The sequence below is a fragment of the Abramis brama genome (assembly GCF_963993115.1).
Source record: "Abramis brama genome assembly, chromosome: 11".
Taxonomy (NCBI): Eukaryota; Metazoa; Chordata; class Actinopteri; order Cypriniformes; family Leuciscidae; genus Abramis; species Abramis brama.
In genome coordinates, this window is record NC_139973.1 from 9,188,124 (window position 1) to 9,208,266 (window position 20,143).

At 39.3% G+C, this 20,143-nt stretch overlaps 1 protein-coding gene across 13 annotated transcripts in view; it reads left to right on the forward strand.

Annotated features, from left to right (window-relative positions):
* foxp1b (forkhead box P1b) overlaps nucleotides 1-20,143 on the forward strand; it is a 196,968-nt gene that overhangs the window by 165,304 nt on the left and 11,521 nt on the right. For all 13 annotated transcript variants that reach the window (XM_084129443.1, XM_084129454.1, XM_084129453.1 and 10 more), the window contains 7 exons: nucleotides 699-891; nucleotides 6,403-6,510; nucleotides 13,072-13,159; nucleotides 14,615-14,698; nucleotides 17,886-18,090; nucleotides 18,680-18,756; nucleotides 19,489-19,590. In XM_084129443.1, the coding sequence (XP_083985569.1) occupies nucleotides 699-891; nucleotides 6,403-6,510; nucleotides 13,072-13,159; nucleotides 14,615-14,698; nucleotides 17,886-18,090; nucleotides 18,680-18,756; nucleotides 19,489-19,590 (857 nt within the window). The remainder of the gene's footprint in view (nucleotides 1-698; nucleotides 892-6,402; nucleotides 6,511-13,071; nucleotides 13,160-14,614; nucleotides 14,699-17,885; nucleotides 18,091-18,679; nucleotides 18,757-19,488; nucleotides 19,591-20,143) is intronic.

The following is a 20,143-nucleotide window of genomic DNA, read 5'->3' on the forward strand; positions in this document are numbered from 1 at the left end:
TCAGCCTGCTAGCGTTGAGTTGTACAGTCAGCTACATGAAACACTTTGCGTTGCGTATGTGGGTGTGCATGTAAGTGTTTGTGTGTCTGTCACAGAATTGAGGCAACATCTTGTCTTCAAGCCATTTTTCTTCCCACTTATCTTCTTCTCTCTTTTTTCAAAGGACGTATGAGCCGCAGTGTGCTTGACTTGTTAAATGAGGTTTAAGTCGTCTGTGTCAATTGGAGGCGGTGCAAAACTTTAAGCATTTTGCACATTAACATGCTTTCGAGAGTATTACCCTGGGGGCTTGTTCGTTCTTTCACTTTCTCCCTCTCTCTCTCATGGAGAGGGATGTTTTTGTGGTCTTGTTTTGTGTGTGTGAGAAAGAACTGCCTGAGTTCCTTGTCAGAGAAATAATGGTGATTATTCAGATTTCATGCCTTGTCTGTATGTTAATTATTTACTTCAAGCATGAAATGTGCGTGAATGCCAGGGAATTTTTGTACACAAACACGCTTCGCAAAGCACGTAGGGGGAAAAGAGCGAGAGAGAGAGAGAGAATGGCAGAGCGAGAGGGCAGACGCTGCGTATCAGCCTGTAGTGGAATAATTAATGCCCCCTTTTGTTTACTGAGCCCTTGTTTTTTATTTAATTATGCCATGAGTAGAACCAGATTAGCTGTTAATTGATTTAATTATCCAATTTGTTTGTGGCAGGCATGATTCCAGTCGAACTGCAGCAGCTGTGGAAGGAGGTGACAAACAGCTATGTGAAGGAGGAGAACAGCGCGACCAATAACGGTCACCGGGGTCTGGACCTGTCGTCCCCCTCCCCCGTTCCCCTCAAAAACCACAACCAGCATGGATCCACCAACGGCCAGTACATCAGCCACTCGCTCAAGAGAGAGGGGTAAGATCGAACAGCCATTGACCTGAGATTTGGGGAGAATTGGAGGAGAAGAGTTTGAGGTCACTTTTGGTCGCAGACTTTGGTTTCTTGGCAAATCTGAGCACAGTTTGAGATTTAACTCTTGTTAAAATCTATATACTCAGTTGGATTGAGTTCTGAAGGTGGAAATCGCTGCAAGGGAAGCCAAGTTGATTGACAGGTGCCAATAGGGCATTTCCTGCAAATAAATAGTCATTTATTGCTTCCAAGTACCTTGGAATTTTCATTAAGGACCGGGTCTGTCTACTCAATCCTGTTCATCAGGGAATTCCAGTCAAACACCTAAGAGAATGGTGCTGTTACAAAGGTTAGATTACTGTAATGAAATTCCTTTCTTTTTAATTATTACAGAATTACAACAGGCATGGTTTAGCTGTATTGCAGTTCAAGGGATGTTTTACTTTTTCTGATTTATTTATTTATTTATGTGGAAATTTTAACTTTTTAAAAAATATATTCATTCTGCTTCTTATAAGATATAAGAAGCAGAATGAATATATATTTTTTTTAAAGTTCAAATATCGTAAATTATATTAAATAGTTATATTGTAAATATTTTATAGCGATTTGTCATCAGAACAGTTCATTTTTTGCCGAATCATTTCATTTTGTGTGGCAAATAAAGAGCAGTTAATTTAATACAGTAACAGTTGCACAACACAGCACAACTTTGCTAAATACTGGAAAGCCTCTTTAAAGCCCTGACACTTAAAGATTTATTTGGAGGAAGCGTTGCATCACTGTGTCTTTAAGGAAGAGATTAATTTGGTTTATAACACGTTTGCTTGTTTTCATGTGCTCAGGCCTGATCTTTGAACCGCTGGTGAGAAGCCTCCAGGCACTGTGAGCTCATTTATTTGTGTCTCTCTCTCTTTTCACATCTGACTCAGATTTGGCTGATCAAAACCAACGTGTCATTATGAAAGCAATGCGAATGAAAACACATTTAGCCGAAGGTAAAGGGAGAGTTCATGTACATGTCTATCTGCTTATGTACCAGTGTAGAGCAGAATGGATTTCATGACAGGTTTGCTCAACATGTCAGGGTAACTGCCCATGATCTGATGCTGTAGAACTCATACAAGTTGCTCTTTCTCTTTCTTTCTTTCTTTTTATCTTTCTTTCTCATTCATTTGTGCCACACAAATAAGAGACTTGAATCGCTATTGGTTTGTTTTGATGTCAAGTCAAGGCACCTTTATTTATATAGCGCTTTTTACAATATAGATTGTTTCAAAGCAGCTTTACTGTTTCAAAACAGCTTTACATGTTGCTACGCTAATGACACAATGCTTTAAGCGTAGAACTTCAACTCTCACAATATTGACCCAATGCAATGATTGGACGAACATTTTATGGTCCTACGCCTTCCACAGATGAGATGTATACATATAAATATATTTAGACCACTTAACTTAGTGATTTCTATCACTATGTGATGAGACTTTTAACCAGCATAGCACAAATGTTTCTGGAATAAATCGCCTACCCTGAAATTAAGCATTTATAATGAATGTTTCTCTCTTGCACTTTGGATGGATTTTTTTTACTGAGCTTGTTGCAGTGCATTCTGGGATTGCCTTCTCGATGAATGATACGTATATGCTGCATTAATTGTGTGCAGCATAGTTGAGTACTAGTCTTGTGGTGAACAGTTAATACACAGAAAAAAATAGTTTGCCATCGTAATCTTTAATCAAAGTCTGAAAAGTTACTTCCGGTCTGGAATGGCGTCCCTTCTCTGATGATGTCAGTTTGACGGCTTGGGTTGGGAAACGCTTAACCACTCCTCTCAAACCGTTAGTCTGCTATGAGCGAGATATGGAGAGGAGGAGCGCTAGAGTAAAACCCTGCCCTCTGTTCAATATTCCTTTTCACTGGGAAATACGTCACAACACTGGAGAAAAGTCGTTTGCAACTTCCGGTTCACGCAGACTTTAAAAATTCAAAAAAATTCAACTTCTTTAAAACCTCTTCAAAAGTTTTGGCTAACATTCTAACTTTTTTTTTATTGAGTGGAAAATGTAATTGAAGAAAAAGTTTTAAAGCTCTTTGAATCTACTCTTTAAAACTAGAATGATTTTTTGTTGTTTTGTTTTTGCTTTGAAATCATACCAGTGGACAGAAAATATCCCCTAATTGAATAATTAGGTCTAGGTAGGCAGCTCACTAGGTTTTGAAACCAAGAAACTCACTCGTATGCTCACTTGTTCTATTTTAGTAGCTCTTTTTCTCCAGTCTATCACCCTTTTTCCTCAGAGTGCACAAACATCTAGTCCTCTATCACAACACCACAACCCTTTTCGTGCCATAGCAGGCTTGAAACGCTCAAAAAGACATGTTGGAAAGCTCACTGCTTCTCTCTCCCTGCCTCTCGTTCGGTGTCAGAGATTAAAGAAGACGTCAACAGCAGTTTAGCACTCATGCTGTGAAGAAGGCGTTTTGTAGACTGAGTATCTTAGATCTGTCAGAAAAAAGGAGCAGGTGATCAGCCCTCTCTCTTCCTTCCGTTAGCTGCAGAATTAGTGCTAGAAATGCTTCCAAATCATTACTATACAAATGCAGAGGGAAATTAGAGTGACACTGCTAATAACTTGGCACTTTGATAATTTTCCATGTAGCATTAATATCTTTGTAGTTTTATTAGTAAATGCGCTTTATCACTACACCCAATGGCCCTCCAAGAAAACATAACACTGATTTCTAATCCATCTACGGATTTCCATTGCTCGAAATCCAGGGTTTGGAGTGTGAGAAAAGAAATGTGGACTCCTCACACACGAACGTTAATGAACTTTTAATTGATGTGGTTTTCCCAGGTCCCTCTTGTCGTGAAACAGGCGGGCGGCTGCGCGCTGATGGACTTGCTCTGCTCTAGCTCTCTCAGATTGGTTTACCGCCGGGGTCTTAAACACCGCACAGGCCGTTTCATGTGTCATATCAAATCTGGCCAGTCGCTGCGACGCCTGCAACTAAAACCTTAAGTGCATCCAGCGGCATCATTCACTGTCTTTTCACTTCCGTCTTAAAGGAAGGAGAGAGAAACTCAATCACTCTGTACATGTTTAGACGCGATGCTACCCTGCTTTTAGCAGCCTCCATCGGCTCCCACTGGTGCCTGCACAGAGACATCCACCGCATACACACCCAAATATGATAAAAGCCTTCAACGTGTCAGTCCACCCGACCCATCGGCGCTCAGATAAGGGACAAAAAACACTCATGGACCCGTGTGAACCTTTCTAAGGTGATTGAAAATGAGGTGTCGGCTATCTGACCAAAGGCCAACAGGCCCATACCTCTTTTTTATTTTTTTCTAGTCAGGGTCTAAAAGATATATACATTTATTTATTATTATTATTATTATTATTATTTCATTTAACAAATATAGAGACACCTTGTTCAGCAGTTTTCAGTTCTCCTCAATGGAAGGGACCCAGTTTGAGTCACCTCTCTTCATTCTCCTCCCAGAATCCTTTAGGAATGCTACGCTCAGGGGGATTAAAACCCAGACAATTTGTTTTAAAGAGATAAATAATCAGATTTGCCCCCCTAAACGAGCCCCTTAACCTCCCTTTTAATTGATCTTCAACTCTGCAAATGATAATTAAAACATTTTTGGGGGGTTGGGAGGGGGCCGTGTGGTTGGGCATACTCTAAAGGATTGAGTCGGGGGTCTGGGGATTTGATAGTAGACTTGGAGGAGGAGTGCGTCTTTGATTTCTCCCCACATGAAGACGTGAGGGAGAGTAATAGTGTTGTGACAAAGTGCTCAGTTCCTGTCTGAGCTCTCCAGACGTCAGACCTCTCTTCTTCGTTAGGTCAGCAGCGATGATACTTAGGTACTCAGTGCGTGATAATACGATCCTAAACCATAATGTAATGAAAGATGATATGACAGAGCCTCACAGGAAAGCATTTAGGCTGGTGCTGTAAGAGCCGATCAAGTGTATAAATGCACATGTAGTGGTGATTTTGATTTGCTGTTTTTTTTGTTATTATTATTATTTATGGCCATTTTTTACTTAACCTTGAATGCAAAATGTCACCTTTTTACTTGTTACAAGATAATTTGTTTAGATTCAAGTCTGTCTGTCTTTTGGTTGTCACTCAAAAAAGCCTTTTTTTTTTTTTTTTAGCCTAAAAACCAAAGAAATTACCACACACTTCAAAAGACAGACAAGATCACTGACAAGCTTTGACTCAGTCTTTATTGTTTTTTGTTTGGAATAAATGAGGTCAGGCTAGAAAGAACACCCTTGTAGTCTGTCAGTCTTCCTCAGAGTTGTTTAAAACTGTTTGGTCATCCATTGTTTAAAATGAGCCTTGTTTCCTGATTCACAAGTCCTTAGGATTTTCATAACTTAACTCTTATTAATAATGCTATGGCCAATGTCATCTTGGAATTTAAACAAGATGTGGCATGGCACATTTCTTGTTTAAAAAGAAATTGTAATATATTTGACATACATTTTAATTAAAAAATTACATAAGGCATGAATATTAAGGCGACTGCTTTTAAATAAGCCTTAAAGCCTAAATATGTATACGTTCATGTTTTGTCTTTCACTGACAAATCCAATTTTTCTATTATTTCATTCTTGCACTGATAAAAAACCTTTGTGTTAATAGTTATTAAATGTTGATAATTGGAGATGATGAGGGTGTTCAGTAAGGTCTAAACTTTTATGTTCAGTTCAACTAGATTTTTAAATTCAACAACTGCCAATACCTTCCCTTCTGCAGATAAAACAACACTGTTGAAATTGAGAAAAAATAGGTGGCTCTTCACAGCTAAGCTTAAAGTGCCTGCAGTGTAGTTCATATAAAACTGTGCTGTTCTGAGCTGTTGATGATCCTGTGCAAGCGGATAAATTGATAACAGGTGGGGTGTGTTTACTGTTTGCGCTTGGCGGGAACAATCCAGATGGATTTGGGAGCTTCCTGTTGTGGGAAACACTTGTTGCTCCAGGTGGACGGCAGGGGCCACGGTTCAGTGGTCAGGGCTAAAGGACATGCTGTCTCTCAGAGCCCCGTGCTGCCCTGATCAAAGCGTTCCTCCATGTGCATCAGAGGAGACCTATAATTGGCTATTGATTGGCCAGCACTGGGCTGTGATAGGCTGACAAGCAGAGATAACACGGCTGGGAAATCTTCCTGTAGAAGTCAGTGGTCATATGAGAGTTTGTGCTGTGTCAATAAAACAACAAGCTGCAGTGTATTTTTGTGCTGAAGGGGAAGGTTTCTTTATTAGTTGTCATATTTTAGTGGATAAGCCATTAATATTACATCTAGTAGTATTATGGAGATTAATTACTCTTTAGCCTCTTTCATGAAAGTCCAATGATGCGTGAGTGTGTGTGTGTGTGTGTGTGTGTGTGTGTGTGTGTGTGTGTGTGCGTGTGCGTGTGTGTGTGTGTGTCAAATATTTGCAGTCTGGATATCACAGAAATGTGTCTTTTCTTCTTATAGATCAGCGTTGGATGATCATTCCCCTCATAGTCACCCTCTCTATGGTCACGGCGTCTGTAAATGGCCAGGATGTGAAGCTGTATTTGATGACTTTCAGTCGTTCCTGAAGTAAGTATCTCTCTCACACACTCATACACACACACCTGGGATTGAAAAATGGAATGTATACATGGTTCGAATTGGAATTAGCCTTTGGAATTGGAATCATATTTTAGAACCAATCCTAAAGGTTGTTAATACAGTAGGAGTTTATATGAAGGATTCCATATAGGATAGTTTCATATATGATTCCAACACAAAACTAAAACTAAAGCTCTTAGAACATACATTTCCCACTATAAAGGATATTTTTGTTATGTTGGAATCCTATTAAATATTGGGATTATGTCTAAATCATAAGTCCATAGCAAATTTCGAAAGAAATCATGTACATAACTGTATTTTTTTACATGTTCTAGATCAACCTAGTCAAACCTAGTGTCCCATCACAGTATTTTTCAATCCTTTTCCTCCTGATCTTTCTCTTTTTTTGATTTTTCCTCTCGGTGTGTGGGCTGGGTTCTTGACGTGGGTGTGTGGTGTGCTGCTCTTTGCCTGCTCTCTGTGGTGTGGTGTGGTTTTCCTCAGGGTTCTGTGCTGCCTGTGATAACTGCAGTCCCCATGGTGATTACTGACACTTTGTCCCAAAACAAACAAGTGAGGATGTTTATCTACGGTGGGCCACATTCTGAGAGTACAGTGGGTTTGCCCTTGTCTGCCTTTTTACAGACAAAGTAGAAGAGATTTCTCTCTTCTGGTTTTTAGAAACATATCATTGGTGCTTGCTATTCATATTCCTCATACTTGAGGATTTTGACAAACTTTTTAACATGGTCCAATAAGCATCCATCCAACAACCACTCAGAACAAGCTAATAAGTACTTAGGACACTTCAGCAACCACTTAGCGACAACCTGACAACCACCCACAATACACTGACATTTAGGAGTCCGACGGGGCCCGACTTATTTACGCCCCTAGGGCTGGGCTTTAGGCCGATTTTCACGTCATAGCTCACACGCATCGGGCCTGGTTTAGGCTTCTCTTTCTTTTTATATTTTCAACATTAATTAATGAAAAGAAACTATGAGATGTGCTGCGCTGGTGGAAACAAAACGAGACCATGTATGTTTAGTGTTCCTGCCAGCAGCAGTAGCAGCGAGCGTGCCTTCAGCGCAGCTGGAAGAGTTATAGGGCCTTTTACACCTGGTCACTTCATGCATTTTCTCTGATCGGACATCTATCTGATTTGTTAAAACGGTTACATTTACACTTGGCCACATAAATGTGTCTCCGCAAAACGAATATAAATCCAATCCAACCAATTCCTGTGCTATAGGCAAATTTACCGGAGTTCACGTCAATGAAAGCAACGGATACGAGTTGCATTTTATTTATCGTCAGCTAATTTCAAGATCAGAGACCGCGATAGGAGAGAGAGCGGCATAAGAACTGGTAAGATCATTTAGTCTCATTACTTCTAATGAAGATGATTGTGTTTTGAGCATCTGTGACTTTCAGTTTTATTCTCATTGACTTGCTGAAGAGCTACTCAGCTACTCTACTGTGGCAATTCGTGTTGTAGTAGCACTGTCATATCTGGCTATAGCATGTCATATAGCCTATAACACACTTAAAGTAAAATTTACATATGTGGTTTCAACAACCAGATGCATTTACATTCGTCCAGTTTCATCTGGAATGAGTCCCAGACCACCACCTGAAGTGGTTTGAGTGATTGGATTTAAATCCGTCTCGAAAGTGTTTCGGAGGGCATTTACACTTGGTCTTTTCCCCTTTTTTTTGTCTAACTGTTGGAAACTCTTGAACAATGAATGGCCATGTTCTGTGGTGAAGCCTTGATTTTTAATGCATAGCCTAGGCATAAGGTCAGACAACCTGCTTTTTTTTCTTTTTCTTTTTTTTTAGATTGTATAGGCCGTTTCGTTTACTAGCGCCATTGCGAGCAGCAGAGCAGCCTGCCTCAGTTTGTCAAAAATGCCTTTTTACTGTGGTGGTGGTGGTGATAATAAATGTTTAAACTAACATTGTGATATGCTTGAAGTGTTTTATATCTATGAATTGTATTGTAGGCAAGTCAAGTGTTGATTTGAGAGGCTAAATGGATCAAACATGTGGTCAACTCCCTGTCGCCACTTGGCCGCTTTAAAACAAAAAATTAATTTAACAAACAAAAAATGCTTCAATCATTTTAACTTAATAAAGAAACGAAAAGAAATACAACTACTTTGCCATTAAAATCAAACCTGAACTATTCTAATGGCTACAACAGTATTATAAGCTGTGTAATGGGGAGGAAAAAAAAAAAACGGGTTCCAGCCGGACTTGGGCTGAGAATACTAATAAGCTGATGAACAAGCGCCGGGCTAGGGCCTAGATTTGAGACCCGTGCTGGGATTTACTTTGAGCTGTGCCACTCACATTTTCAGTGTAGTTTTTTACTACTATGAAAAACAAATATGTAAAATGCAAAAGTTTGGGTTCAGTAAAAAAAAAAAAAATGCAATGCAATTGCTTAATACACTTGTGGCATTTCCAAAATCAATCTGCATCACCCCCACAAGCACCACACACTGGTATCTGAAGCACCACACTGGTATCTGAAGCACCACAGCTCTAACTGTTGCATTGGTTTTACCTGCAACCAGTGTCTGTTCACCTGCCCACTATGTATTTACTCAACTGAATCACGCCTGACCTGTCCATGCTGTTAAAGTCCATTCTATACTGGCCAACACACAGCGGCACGCTCCCTAAATAACACCTAAACCAAAGATCAGGCTAAAGGTGCACCGTTTACACAGCGTTCACCCTGGTCCCTTCTCTGAGGAAGACCTGGTCTCACTTAATCTCCACTATGTGTGTGTGTTTGTGATGAGATGATGAGAACATGTGCCGTGTGGCAGCAGATCAGTTAGTGTGTGTCAGGCTGTATTAGTCCCACTCTAAACAAGATATGACACTGTTCCATTATCCCGGGTTCAAACTAAAACAAGCCCGGCTCAAAGACCCACAAGCCGAGACCAAGGAGAAAAACGAGTGGTAAGCAGAACCACAGCTGCACTCCTACCCCCTTTTCTCAGTCTTGTGTGTGTTTTTTTAATTTTTTATTTTCCACTTCTGTTTCTTTCAGGGTCGAAGCTTGGGTTTTAAACAGCAGGCTCCTCGTGGCAGTTTATTTGAGGGCGTGTTTAAAGCTGGCCCAGGCTCTTTTGCAGATAGTAACATAATCTATCTCGAATCTGTTTACCTGTGAAGAAAAATGAGAAGTGCATTCACTCTTGTCCGCCAAGAGTTAAGAAAGTTTGCTACACTGGAGTTTCTAAACCACGGATCTCATATGTTTTTGGATTGTGGTTCACATCGTTGCCTTTTTTCTATTGGCCAAACCCATGATTCACCATTTGCTTATTGAAATAAGAGAAATGTAGCATTTCAGAGCTGAAAAAGAGTGAGCCAGAGAGAGAGAGAGAAGTTCTCTCTTTAAGTACACTCTGCAATGTTTACACAAGTGTTTTTATCGTGGCAACATCTTGTTTACTTTTCTTGCCTGCACTAAACTGCTTGGAACATGCTGAGAAAACATTTGGAGATGCTCTACAAAGCTGCCTTTGTAAAAAGCGAGGCTGGGTGAGAGTTCAGCTGGCACGCTGAAGGTGTTAACCGTCCATGTGCTAAACATTCCCACATGTACATCCTCCACCCGACAGGCCTGAAGAACCATAAAAAGAAATCAGGGAGTAAATTAGCTGGATGATAAGAGTTTTCTGGGTAGCTAGAGATGGGGGCCCGGGGCGACGTAGCGAGGAACGGTGAGAGATGCGCCCTCACGTCACGTGGATCTCCGCCAGCCGAGCCAGCAACAACAAACGATAACGTGCGGCAGTGTTGTTTTAAACCGTATGGGTATTTATTATGTCTTTAAAGGAAAATATCTTGTGCTGGATGATAATTCGGATAAATAAAAAAAGGAAACCAGTCACAATGTGTGTGTTTCCAGCAGAACAGGAAGGGTGGGGCAACGGTTTATATAACAGATTGGACGCTTTTACAAAGGTCTGGGGCATCTATAACCAGTGATATTTGAAAGGTCGAACTCTGTATTGTGAGTTTTCGTGTCGTCTTATATTTATCTTCTTTAAAATTCACATTGCTTAATGATTGGAATACAGTTTGTAGAGTATTAGTCTTAGAACTGGTTTCTGCTTATCGCATATCGCAAACACGCACATTGTATTTCCCATCCTGGAAAGTGTGTTTACCCATCAAAGACAAGCAATATGAGTAAACAAAATCAGTAGATAAGCATAATTCTTTTACATAATGCAATAAGTTAAGGAAAAACAGGCGGATGTTTAGCTATTGAAACAGCTGCGTGTGTTTGGGAATAAACAATACTTGGTCCCGCCAACACTATACTAGAAAAGACCTTTCAGGGCGTCAGCCTCCTAGAGCATCATTAAAACCTGGGCAGCTAGCTTCAGTGATATGTAAAATGCTGACTGTTTAAGTAATGTCTATTTAACTTGTTTTATTGTGGCCATTTACATTAGGGGCTGTCATCCTGCCAGAAAGCTTTTAAACAGCCTTCCTTTGAAGTCCAGAAAGTGACACATGCCAGCGCTCATAGTCTTTCTGATGTCAATTCTGCCGTTCTCAGGAGCTCCTCTTGTCCAGACACTCTTCCGAGAGGCTGCATTAAGGGCCATTTGAATATTTCATTTCCTATTAATTATGCACTGTGACTCTACATGTCATTAGACGGAACAGAGGAGAGGACGGGGGTGGGGGGGGAAGAGAAACGTCCACTGTAACAAAGGATGAAAAGAGGTAGCGGGGGCTCGCCGGGTGATGCGAACTACGAATTCCAAAGCATGTCACGTCCAGCCATGTTCATTGAAAATGCGAGACGCCCTGCACCTATTTTATCTCTCCGCAAATGAAAACTGGGTGGTTGTTTTGAAATGTTTACATGATCCCTCTTCAACCTTCCCTGACTTCAAAAGCGGCTTGTTTTCAGTTGATTAATGTTGGAAGCCAGAACAGACATAGTATAGTTTTAAACAAGGTGTGGATTCATTACATTAAAACACTCGCCGCCTCTAATCCTTGTGTTATTTCTACGAAAAGATCTATTCAGAATATCTTTAAAGGTGCATTCGTGCGGTGTCAACGTTCAAAAAGACACGTGGTATTTATATGCTCACTCTGAAGGAAAACAGAGTCCGTTTGGCGCTCGTTTAGATCATTTCCCTTTCAAGGTTGAGTGCTCCACTTCCGAAGTCAAAACCGCTCTCTGTCGAGTGTTGTCGAGTGTGTTTTCCCCACATGTATCTTCAGCCGAGCTCATATGTTGTCTTTATTCTTAATAATGGCGCCGCTGCCATCATGTCACGCCACCTCGCCAAATTTATTACACCATCAACATCAGTTCTGGCTCCCCTTGTCTCGGCCCCTGCTCAGGTCCGGGCACGACATTTTGATTTGCTGCAGGAGACTCTAAACGCACATTTGGGAAGAAGAGCACGTGGAAAACGCCACTGTTCCGTTCCACCAGCCTCTGCCTGGTGACAGTGACCTACATGGTCAGCGAAGATGCGATATAATTTATGATATATATAATATATTGGATCCATTAGCGGGCATAATGAAGTAGTGAAATGAAAGGGTATTTGTGAAATCGGTTCAAACATCCTGCACGGATTATGATTAAATGATTAATGAAATGCCCCTGCATAAGCATTTTCAAACCATAATTCATGCGAGGGCTGATAAAGATCCTCCAATCATATTTCCTTCAGTCGTGAGTCTTATCTCCACCATTTTATATAAATCACCATAAAAAAACGAAGAAGAGGTAAAAAAAAGGAAAGCTTGGCCCGCTTTGCCAAGGCCAGCTACTTATTTAGATTAGTTATAAACGTGCGAGGGAGGAAAAAAGGTATTGGCGGTATAAAATAATCATGCATAATTATATTCATAATTCAAGTTTATGACAGATTCCATCTCTTTTCTCCTTGTTGTCCTTTGCCTTTTTCCTCCTGGCTTCATTTGAGTTCTTTTAATCTAGATGACATAATTAACTGCAGAAGGCACCAAAAATAAGAAGAATCCATTTAATTTTAAAAGCTGGGAGGGTTGTGGAGTGCACGTCGGACAATTTATAATATCGTTTTATTCACCTGAGTTTTGGCAAGGCACTTTTCCCGTCCGCTCAACTCCGTTTCTGTAGGTTTGCATGAAAAACGGCGACTTCGTGAATTATGCATGAGGCATGTAAAGAGCGCTTCTATTTCTGGTAATGCAGAGATCTTGTTAGAACACTCTTCATTTGTGTTTGGGGAATTTGATATTTGTGGATGTGTGGACATTGGCTTTATTTACTTTTTATCATTTTAGTATGTGCGCATCTCAGGCCATTTTCACTTTTCCAATATGGAGAAATAAATGACTGCCCTGCAGAATGTGCAGATAATGTAATTCAATATTTTACCATGAAAGTTTTATCAAATGTTTAATAGATGGCTGTAAAATATGGTACTAAAATGAAGGCTTCTCTCTCTCTCTCTCTCTCTCTCTCTCTCTCTCTCTTTCTCTTTCTCTCTCTAGACATCTGAATAATGAACATGCCTTGGATGACAGGAGCACAGCGCAGTGCCGGGTACAGATGCAAGTAGTTCAACAGCTGGAATTGCAGGTATCATTGCATTTCTCTTCGTTCATCTCCTTTTCTGTCTTCATCAAAACTTTGATTCTTGTCTCTCTCTCTCTCTCTCTCTCTCTCTCTCTCTCTCTCTCTCTCTCTCTCTCTCTCTTTCGTTCGCTCGTTTTCTCTCAAGTAGCAGCTCAGAGATAGAAGAGGGAGGGATAAAAATGAAATTATTTTGTACATTTGTGAGTAACCAGTCATTAAAAATGTGTTATGTTCGCATGACAGCTAGGCAAAGATATATGGATTGCCCTAGGGCTAACTCCACAAGATAATTACATTTCCTGGGTTTTAAAGTCGTTTATGACTTTTAACTATTTGGCACCACAATAAAACACTTTGTGAAAAAACCTAGGCGCACCAACAATAGTGGGTGCGCTACCAGTCATTTCAATGGATTCATTGACTCATTTTGTTTATTGTATTGCATTGCTTGTTAATACACATTAATCGTGACAAATACTCACCAAATGGCATCATAGAGCTGAGGATATAGGGTTAGTGTAGAGTTTCGGTTTTAAGAGGAGAAGCGAGACATATTCTCTCTTGGATTCAGTCAGATCTCACTAGAAAGTGCCAGCGCCATTGTGCAGCAATTAACACATTGAACTGGTGTGTTCATGCAGGCAATTTGAGGTCAGAATCCAGCTCTATATTTTTATCAATGTTTTAATTTCTTAATGTATACGACTTTTTTAATTATAGGACCTTTATGCATGCTGGGAAAATTCACCCCAGGCATCAAAGTGCAGTGATCATTCTCTATTTACTGTACATGCTCATCTGTCCATATATTAGCCATTTATACTCTATTCAAATGCTTGAAATATAATTAGGCTTTTATACGAGTGATTGTCATGATGCCGATAGAGTCTTTAAACTTTTCTTCTAAACTACACCAAAGCAGAGAGAGAGAGAGAGAGAGATTTAAAGAACCACACATACAGTGTAGATTCAGAAGAAGTACAGTAGCAGCTGAGAGGAGCAGAACTACATAGGCTGCATTCCTCAAAAGCAAGCCTAAGTAGACCATAGAGACCAAGTCCATTGGTGCCAATGGTTTCTATGATCTACTCAGACTAACAATGTTTTTGGTCCAGATCAGAGTGTGTGGAGGTCCTCTAATGTTGATTGTGGATTCACTTTGGCTGAAGTAATCATGACTGAAGGCTAGTAGTGTGTGTGTGTGGTCATTCTCATTTGCTAATAAACCCCTTAGGGTTGTGTCTCTGGATCAAGTGTAAAGGTCACATGCACATTCTGAGAACATGTATGTCATGAATAAACATGCATATGTCAGTTGTCCTTCCACAAGGTGTTATTTGTTCTACTGATAGCTGCGAGAATATTACACTAAAATGCATGTAAAAAAAAATCTAACCTTTTCTAATTTTTATTATAATTTTTCTGTCTTTTTTTCTTTCTTTTTTTCTTTTTTTAAAGTTATCAAAAGACAAAGAGCGTCTCCAAGCCATGATGACTCATCTTCATGTGAAGTCTACAGAGCCCAAACCCACCCCACAGCCAGTGAGTACTCATGTCTTTGCATACTATCCATCCTAAATAGCATGTTAGATAGGAATTAGAGCACACAAAATGATAGAATGTGCATATATTATATACTTTCTTTTTTGGAGTGCATCTCTGTTTGCTTTTACGGTTCTTTGTCATTCACTTTTGACTTTTCTTGTTAAAGAAAATTTAGCATGGATTGAAAAAAAAAAATATATATATATTTTTTTTAATTAATAAACTTAAATTTTAGTGAAAAATGCTGATGTTATTTGTTAGTCCTAATACTTGCATACTTTACATACTGAAACAAATGAAAGTACATACTTTTAAGGCAAAGTATGAGTTTTTAAATTGGGATGCACCATGTTGTTACTCTCTTTTTTGGCTGGCCATCTCTCCCCATGGGCAGCTTGTAGCAGAGAGGAGGACCCTTACAAATAATCCACTTTATTATGAGCTGCTATTATTGTTTTTGTGTACTGTATGCTTGATGGTCAGAAGCCATTATTTAATATTACCATTACTTGAAATGTGTTTACAGAGCTTCCATTTGGTGACGTTTTACTCAGCAGCATTGTTGTGCTAAAAGCCTTGACATTTATTTCAAATGAGCTTGGCTTATTTTGGAATGTGTCTTTAGTTTTAGAGTCACGATTTTACTCATGAACAAATTAGATGTTTTTTTTGCGGTCTGATATACTGCTCATTAATCTTGCCCCAATAACATTCATATTTATCAACAGCTCATTTTAAGAGATATTTTGCCTCAGGCTACAGTTGTTTATGTGTTTGTGCGTGCACATGTGCATGCACGAGTTTACGAACGAACGTGTCACTAAACGTTCTCGTCAGTGATCTGACCTTTTCACTGTCCATAATTAAACAGCAGATTTTTTTGTTGTTGTTTGTTTAGCTTTTTTTTAGCAGCTTGTCTTCTGTTTTCCATGGCAGCTTGGCAAGTCAAAGCCAATATAATTAGATCACCAATTACCATTCAATTATTTTCAATCTTAAGTCTCATTTTGCTGGTGTATTGGAGAGCACCCAAATGGTAAAGGAAAACAAAAGGAGGGCGATTACTCGCCTGTCTGGCCTATTGTAGAGGCTACTCACTGTGGATGAGGAATATAGGTAACAAAGCTAGCTGATGTGCGCAGAGGTTAAATGAGTCCATACTATTCAAAACCCCTGGCCCAAACTGAGTCCCTTTTATTAGTCCCCCTATTTGTGCATGTCATTTTATCCTTGCAGGGAAAGCCTGATAGGTCGTATATGCTCAGGCTTAGGCTGTATCTTTTAGTGTGTGTGTTTAATGGAATCTAAAGTTACATTTATTCATTTCAAATTTTTACATTTATTCATTTAAAAATAGCTTTCACATTACTTTCCAAATTTTCTTTAACAAAAAAAATTAAGTGAATGACAAACAACCAGTGTTATTTTAGCATCAATAATATACTATTATCATTTTTTTTAAGATTTTGAATTAGATTTTTTTTTTTTTTTTTTTTTTTTAAAGTTGTTGAAGTTTTAGTAATTTAGTTTTTTTTGTCATTTTTATATATTTTTCCTTTTTTAATGTCAATATAGTTTTTTTGTTTATAATTTTAGTTTAATTTTAGCCGTTTTATTTCAGATAGTTGCCAAGCAACATTTCTCATTTTTTTATTCTTTACGTTTTTTTTATACTTTTTTTCAGTTATTTAATTAAATTTTTTAGGTATTAAAAATGTTTTTATGGTTTTAGTTAATGATGATAACCCTGCAAACAACTCCCTTGCCTTCCTAAATAATACAAATATTATCTGTATTTTTTCATTATAAGGCAGTGCAGTGATATACAGTAGCAAGGAATCAAAACTGGTGAATTTTAACATGACTGGATCCCGTTATTGACCAATCAGCATCAAAGACCAGAACTGTTGGTTTTCTAATGTGATTTTAGCACAGAGAGAAACCAGTTAACAACAAAAAAAGGTTAGATAAGCATGAAGACAATGACATGTCAATGACATGTGAAGCTTCTGTCATCCCTCAAATTTCTTTATTATGTACCTGTCTATCAAACGGGGCATCTGTATGGTAATGACCGTTAATAGGGTGTGTGGTAATTGCGTGGCCTGCGACGTATCTGCGTGGCGGGGGGTTAGATGTTAAACACTGTCTGTTGGTTTTCACTCGCCTCGCCGCCGTCTGCACTGTCAGCGCCGCCATTATAGAGCAAAATTAGACATCTGATACCTCCAAAGCAATTGACAGCCTTGACATTTCATTAATTTGTTCACCCAATCTGTAGGCGATTGTGGCGCACGACGAAAAACCCACCTCCGCATGCCCTCTCGATGTTTTTTTTCTTTGCTCCTCTCTGCTTGTCCATGCATTCATCGCTTTTCCACCCTCCCAGTGAAATCATGTTTAATTTGGTAACAAGGCCTCCTTTGGCAAATTAGCAATTAGAACAATTTGGTGGGGAAATATGTATGTGTGTCATTAGCTTTTTTCCCATCGCCTACAAATTAATAGCAGGAGCATCGGGTCAGGATTGCGTTTTCCACTCCAGTAGAAGAGGAAATCTGACACTGACGACTCAGCGCAGCTGTTGGTAGCGGGACTGCACCTTTATGAACCCACTGGTTAATTAGTTTACCTTATAGCCATTATTACTAGACCCCCACATCGTGCCACTTGATCAGGGAGGAAGAAAGTATTTTTCTGGAAACTATTTCTCCAGAAGAACCATCTTATGCCAAACCATCGGGCTGATGAGGGTCATTCAGATGTGACGTTTAATTGTAGTATCACCCCTGTAAGTAGCCACTAATTAGGGTCCTTACAATACAATTTGAGCCTGTAATTAGTGTAGATTGACCTCTCTCTGTCTGCGGCTTATTAGGAGCCTCTTAGGGCTCGGTGAGAAACTCATTCCATCAGCCAGCAAGACTGCTACAGCCGCCAGAGAGCAAAGAGAGTGAGCTAGGCATTCTGGGAGCACGCCAGCAAACCAAACAAAGAGGCGACCAGGGGGGCTGTACGCTATTTGCTCGCAGAATGATGGACGCAGAAAGCGAAAGCATGGTGTTTACAAATATTTACAAACCAACATGCTCCTCTGTGGCGCAGAGATTGATTGGATGGTGTGTTAACAATTAGCATCCGCAGGCATCAGTGGTGACTAACAATGCTCTGTGCTTCTTTTCAGCTGAACCTGGTGTCAAACGTAACTTTGTCCAAAACGGCTCCCGAGGCCTCGCCGCCCCTCAGCTTACCCCAGACACCCACCACCCCGACTGCCCCTCTCACGCCGCTCTCACAAACCCACTCTGTTATCACCCCCACCAGCCTGCACAGTGTCGGTCCCATGCGCAGACGCTACTCGGACAAGTACAACATGCCCATATCTCCAGGTACGGGCAGACTCTGTGAAGCTTCCTTGTGACATACAATACATTGATTCAGTGGGTGAATCTTACGATAATATGCCAAATCACATTCCCCAAAACCAACATAAATAATATTAATTTAAATAATTATATGAAAATGTTTTTTTGCATGGCAATTAAACAGCACAAATTAAACACAAAATCTCATTACTGTAATATGTCTGGATGTTATGTTGATTTATTTTATGTATTTATTTTATTTTTGTAATTATTCTCAGTGTTGATTCTCATTAGATTTAGTATTATTCTGTTTTACTACTGTCATTCTTTTATTTTTAATACTACTATGATGTATAAATACTATAGAATTTTAAATAGCACATGATTACTGATTACATGATTATTTATTTTTTATCACTGTAATGAAAATGAGATGTTTGTATATGTTTGCCTTCTCTTGTATGCTTCTTATATGGAAAATAGCTTTCCGGTCTTTTTAGTTACAATTTACCCTATACACTGTCACAAATTACAGTTTAATGTAATGTAAATTGTGACCAGGTTTTCTTTAGTTCAATTCTTCATATTTTTTTGTCTGGTCTTTTGTGAACAGATATTGTCCAGAACAAAGAGTTCTACATGAATGCTGAAGTACGACCTCCTTTCACATACGCTTCGTTAATACGACAGGTAAGACCACAGCAACTTTCACATGACGCATTTAACCCATCTATTGCATTGTAACTGAGCATCTACACTTTAGATTTTACATGCATCTAACATGCTCCACTGCAAACTTCTTTAAAGACAAACCCCTAAACCCCCACCGCCGCAGCCATTAAATTTCAGATGCAATTTAATAGCAGAGCTCAAGATTAGCCATCTGCAAATGAGCGTGAGAGCACTTGCTGTTCATAGAGGGGCAAAAAGCCCATATATAACAATTGCTTTTGATTAAGTATTACAGCCAATGTGATTATTACGGAATTCATTTCACACAACAGTAGGAACGGGGCGTCTTTGAGATGCCCAGTCAATTATCAGGCCTGAACCGGTAATCTGTGATCACACGGGCATTAATCTGGGCCCGGGATAATTGCCGCTTTATAATCTGGCTCTATAAAATAGTTTTTTGTTTTTTTTTTCCTCCTTGTTCTGGTCGTTTAGCGGAAAAGGATGTGCTCAAATTGCCACATTTGCATAAGGAAGCGTTCAGTAAACAAAGTAGCTCCCATTTGAGAACGGAAAAGCGTGGAGCTGTTTTACATGCACCCTCAGATCAACTTTAACTTGACATACCATGTGCATCTCACTTTGTTTTTGCTCCAGGTTTGAACGGAAATGAAACAGCTTTTTGCTTATCAGCATTTGTGTGTGTGTGTGTGTGTGTGTGTGTGTGTGTGTGTGTGTGTGTTTTTCCAGGCAATACTAGAGTCGCCGGAAAGACAGCTAACACTAAACGAGATCTACAACTGGTTCACGCGAATGTTTGCATATTTCAGACGCAATGCAGCGACGTGGAAGGTGATCTCACCGTTCTTGTTCTCTATTTCCTGCTGTTACTAATATACAATGAATTTTGGAATTTTCCCAGTAATTATATATATATTTTTTTTAATTAAGTAGAAACAAAAAAACTTGGTTGTTGAAGAATGTGGAACTGTTAAGCCCTTGGCAGTAGAAAACCACCCCCAGAATTCAGCACACACCACTCTTATTGGACCACACAACTCTTCGCTCATTACAAGCATATATGAATAAGGGAGATACAGTAGAAGTCTGAGACTACATTACAGTTCTGGAATTTAAAATCCCAAATTTGTGAAATTTACCATATGAACTCTTTTGTTTAGATGGTCAACTTATCATAACTTTTCATAATAATGTTATGCTGCTTATATAATTTGTAATTAAAAAATGATGAAATTAGATAAAATTAAAATGCAAAATATAAATATTTTCACTAGTGTTCTCAGACTTTTAGACACCACTGTATATTTTAGTTATTTAAACACTGTCATACTGGCAAACACATTTTCTGTTTCCAGGAATTATCACAGCATATAATGACCATTAA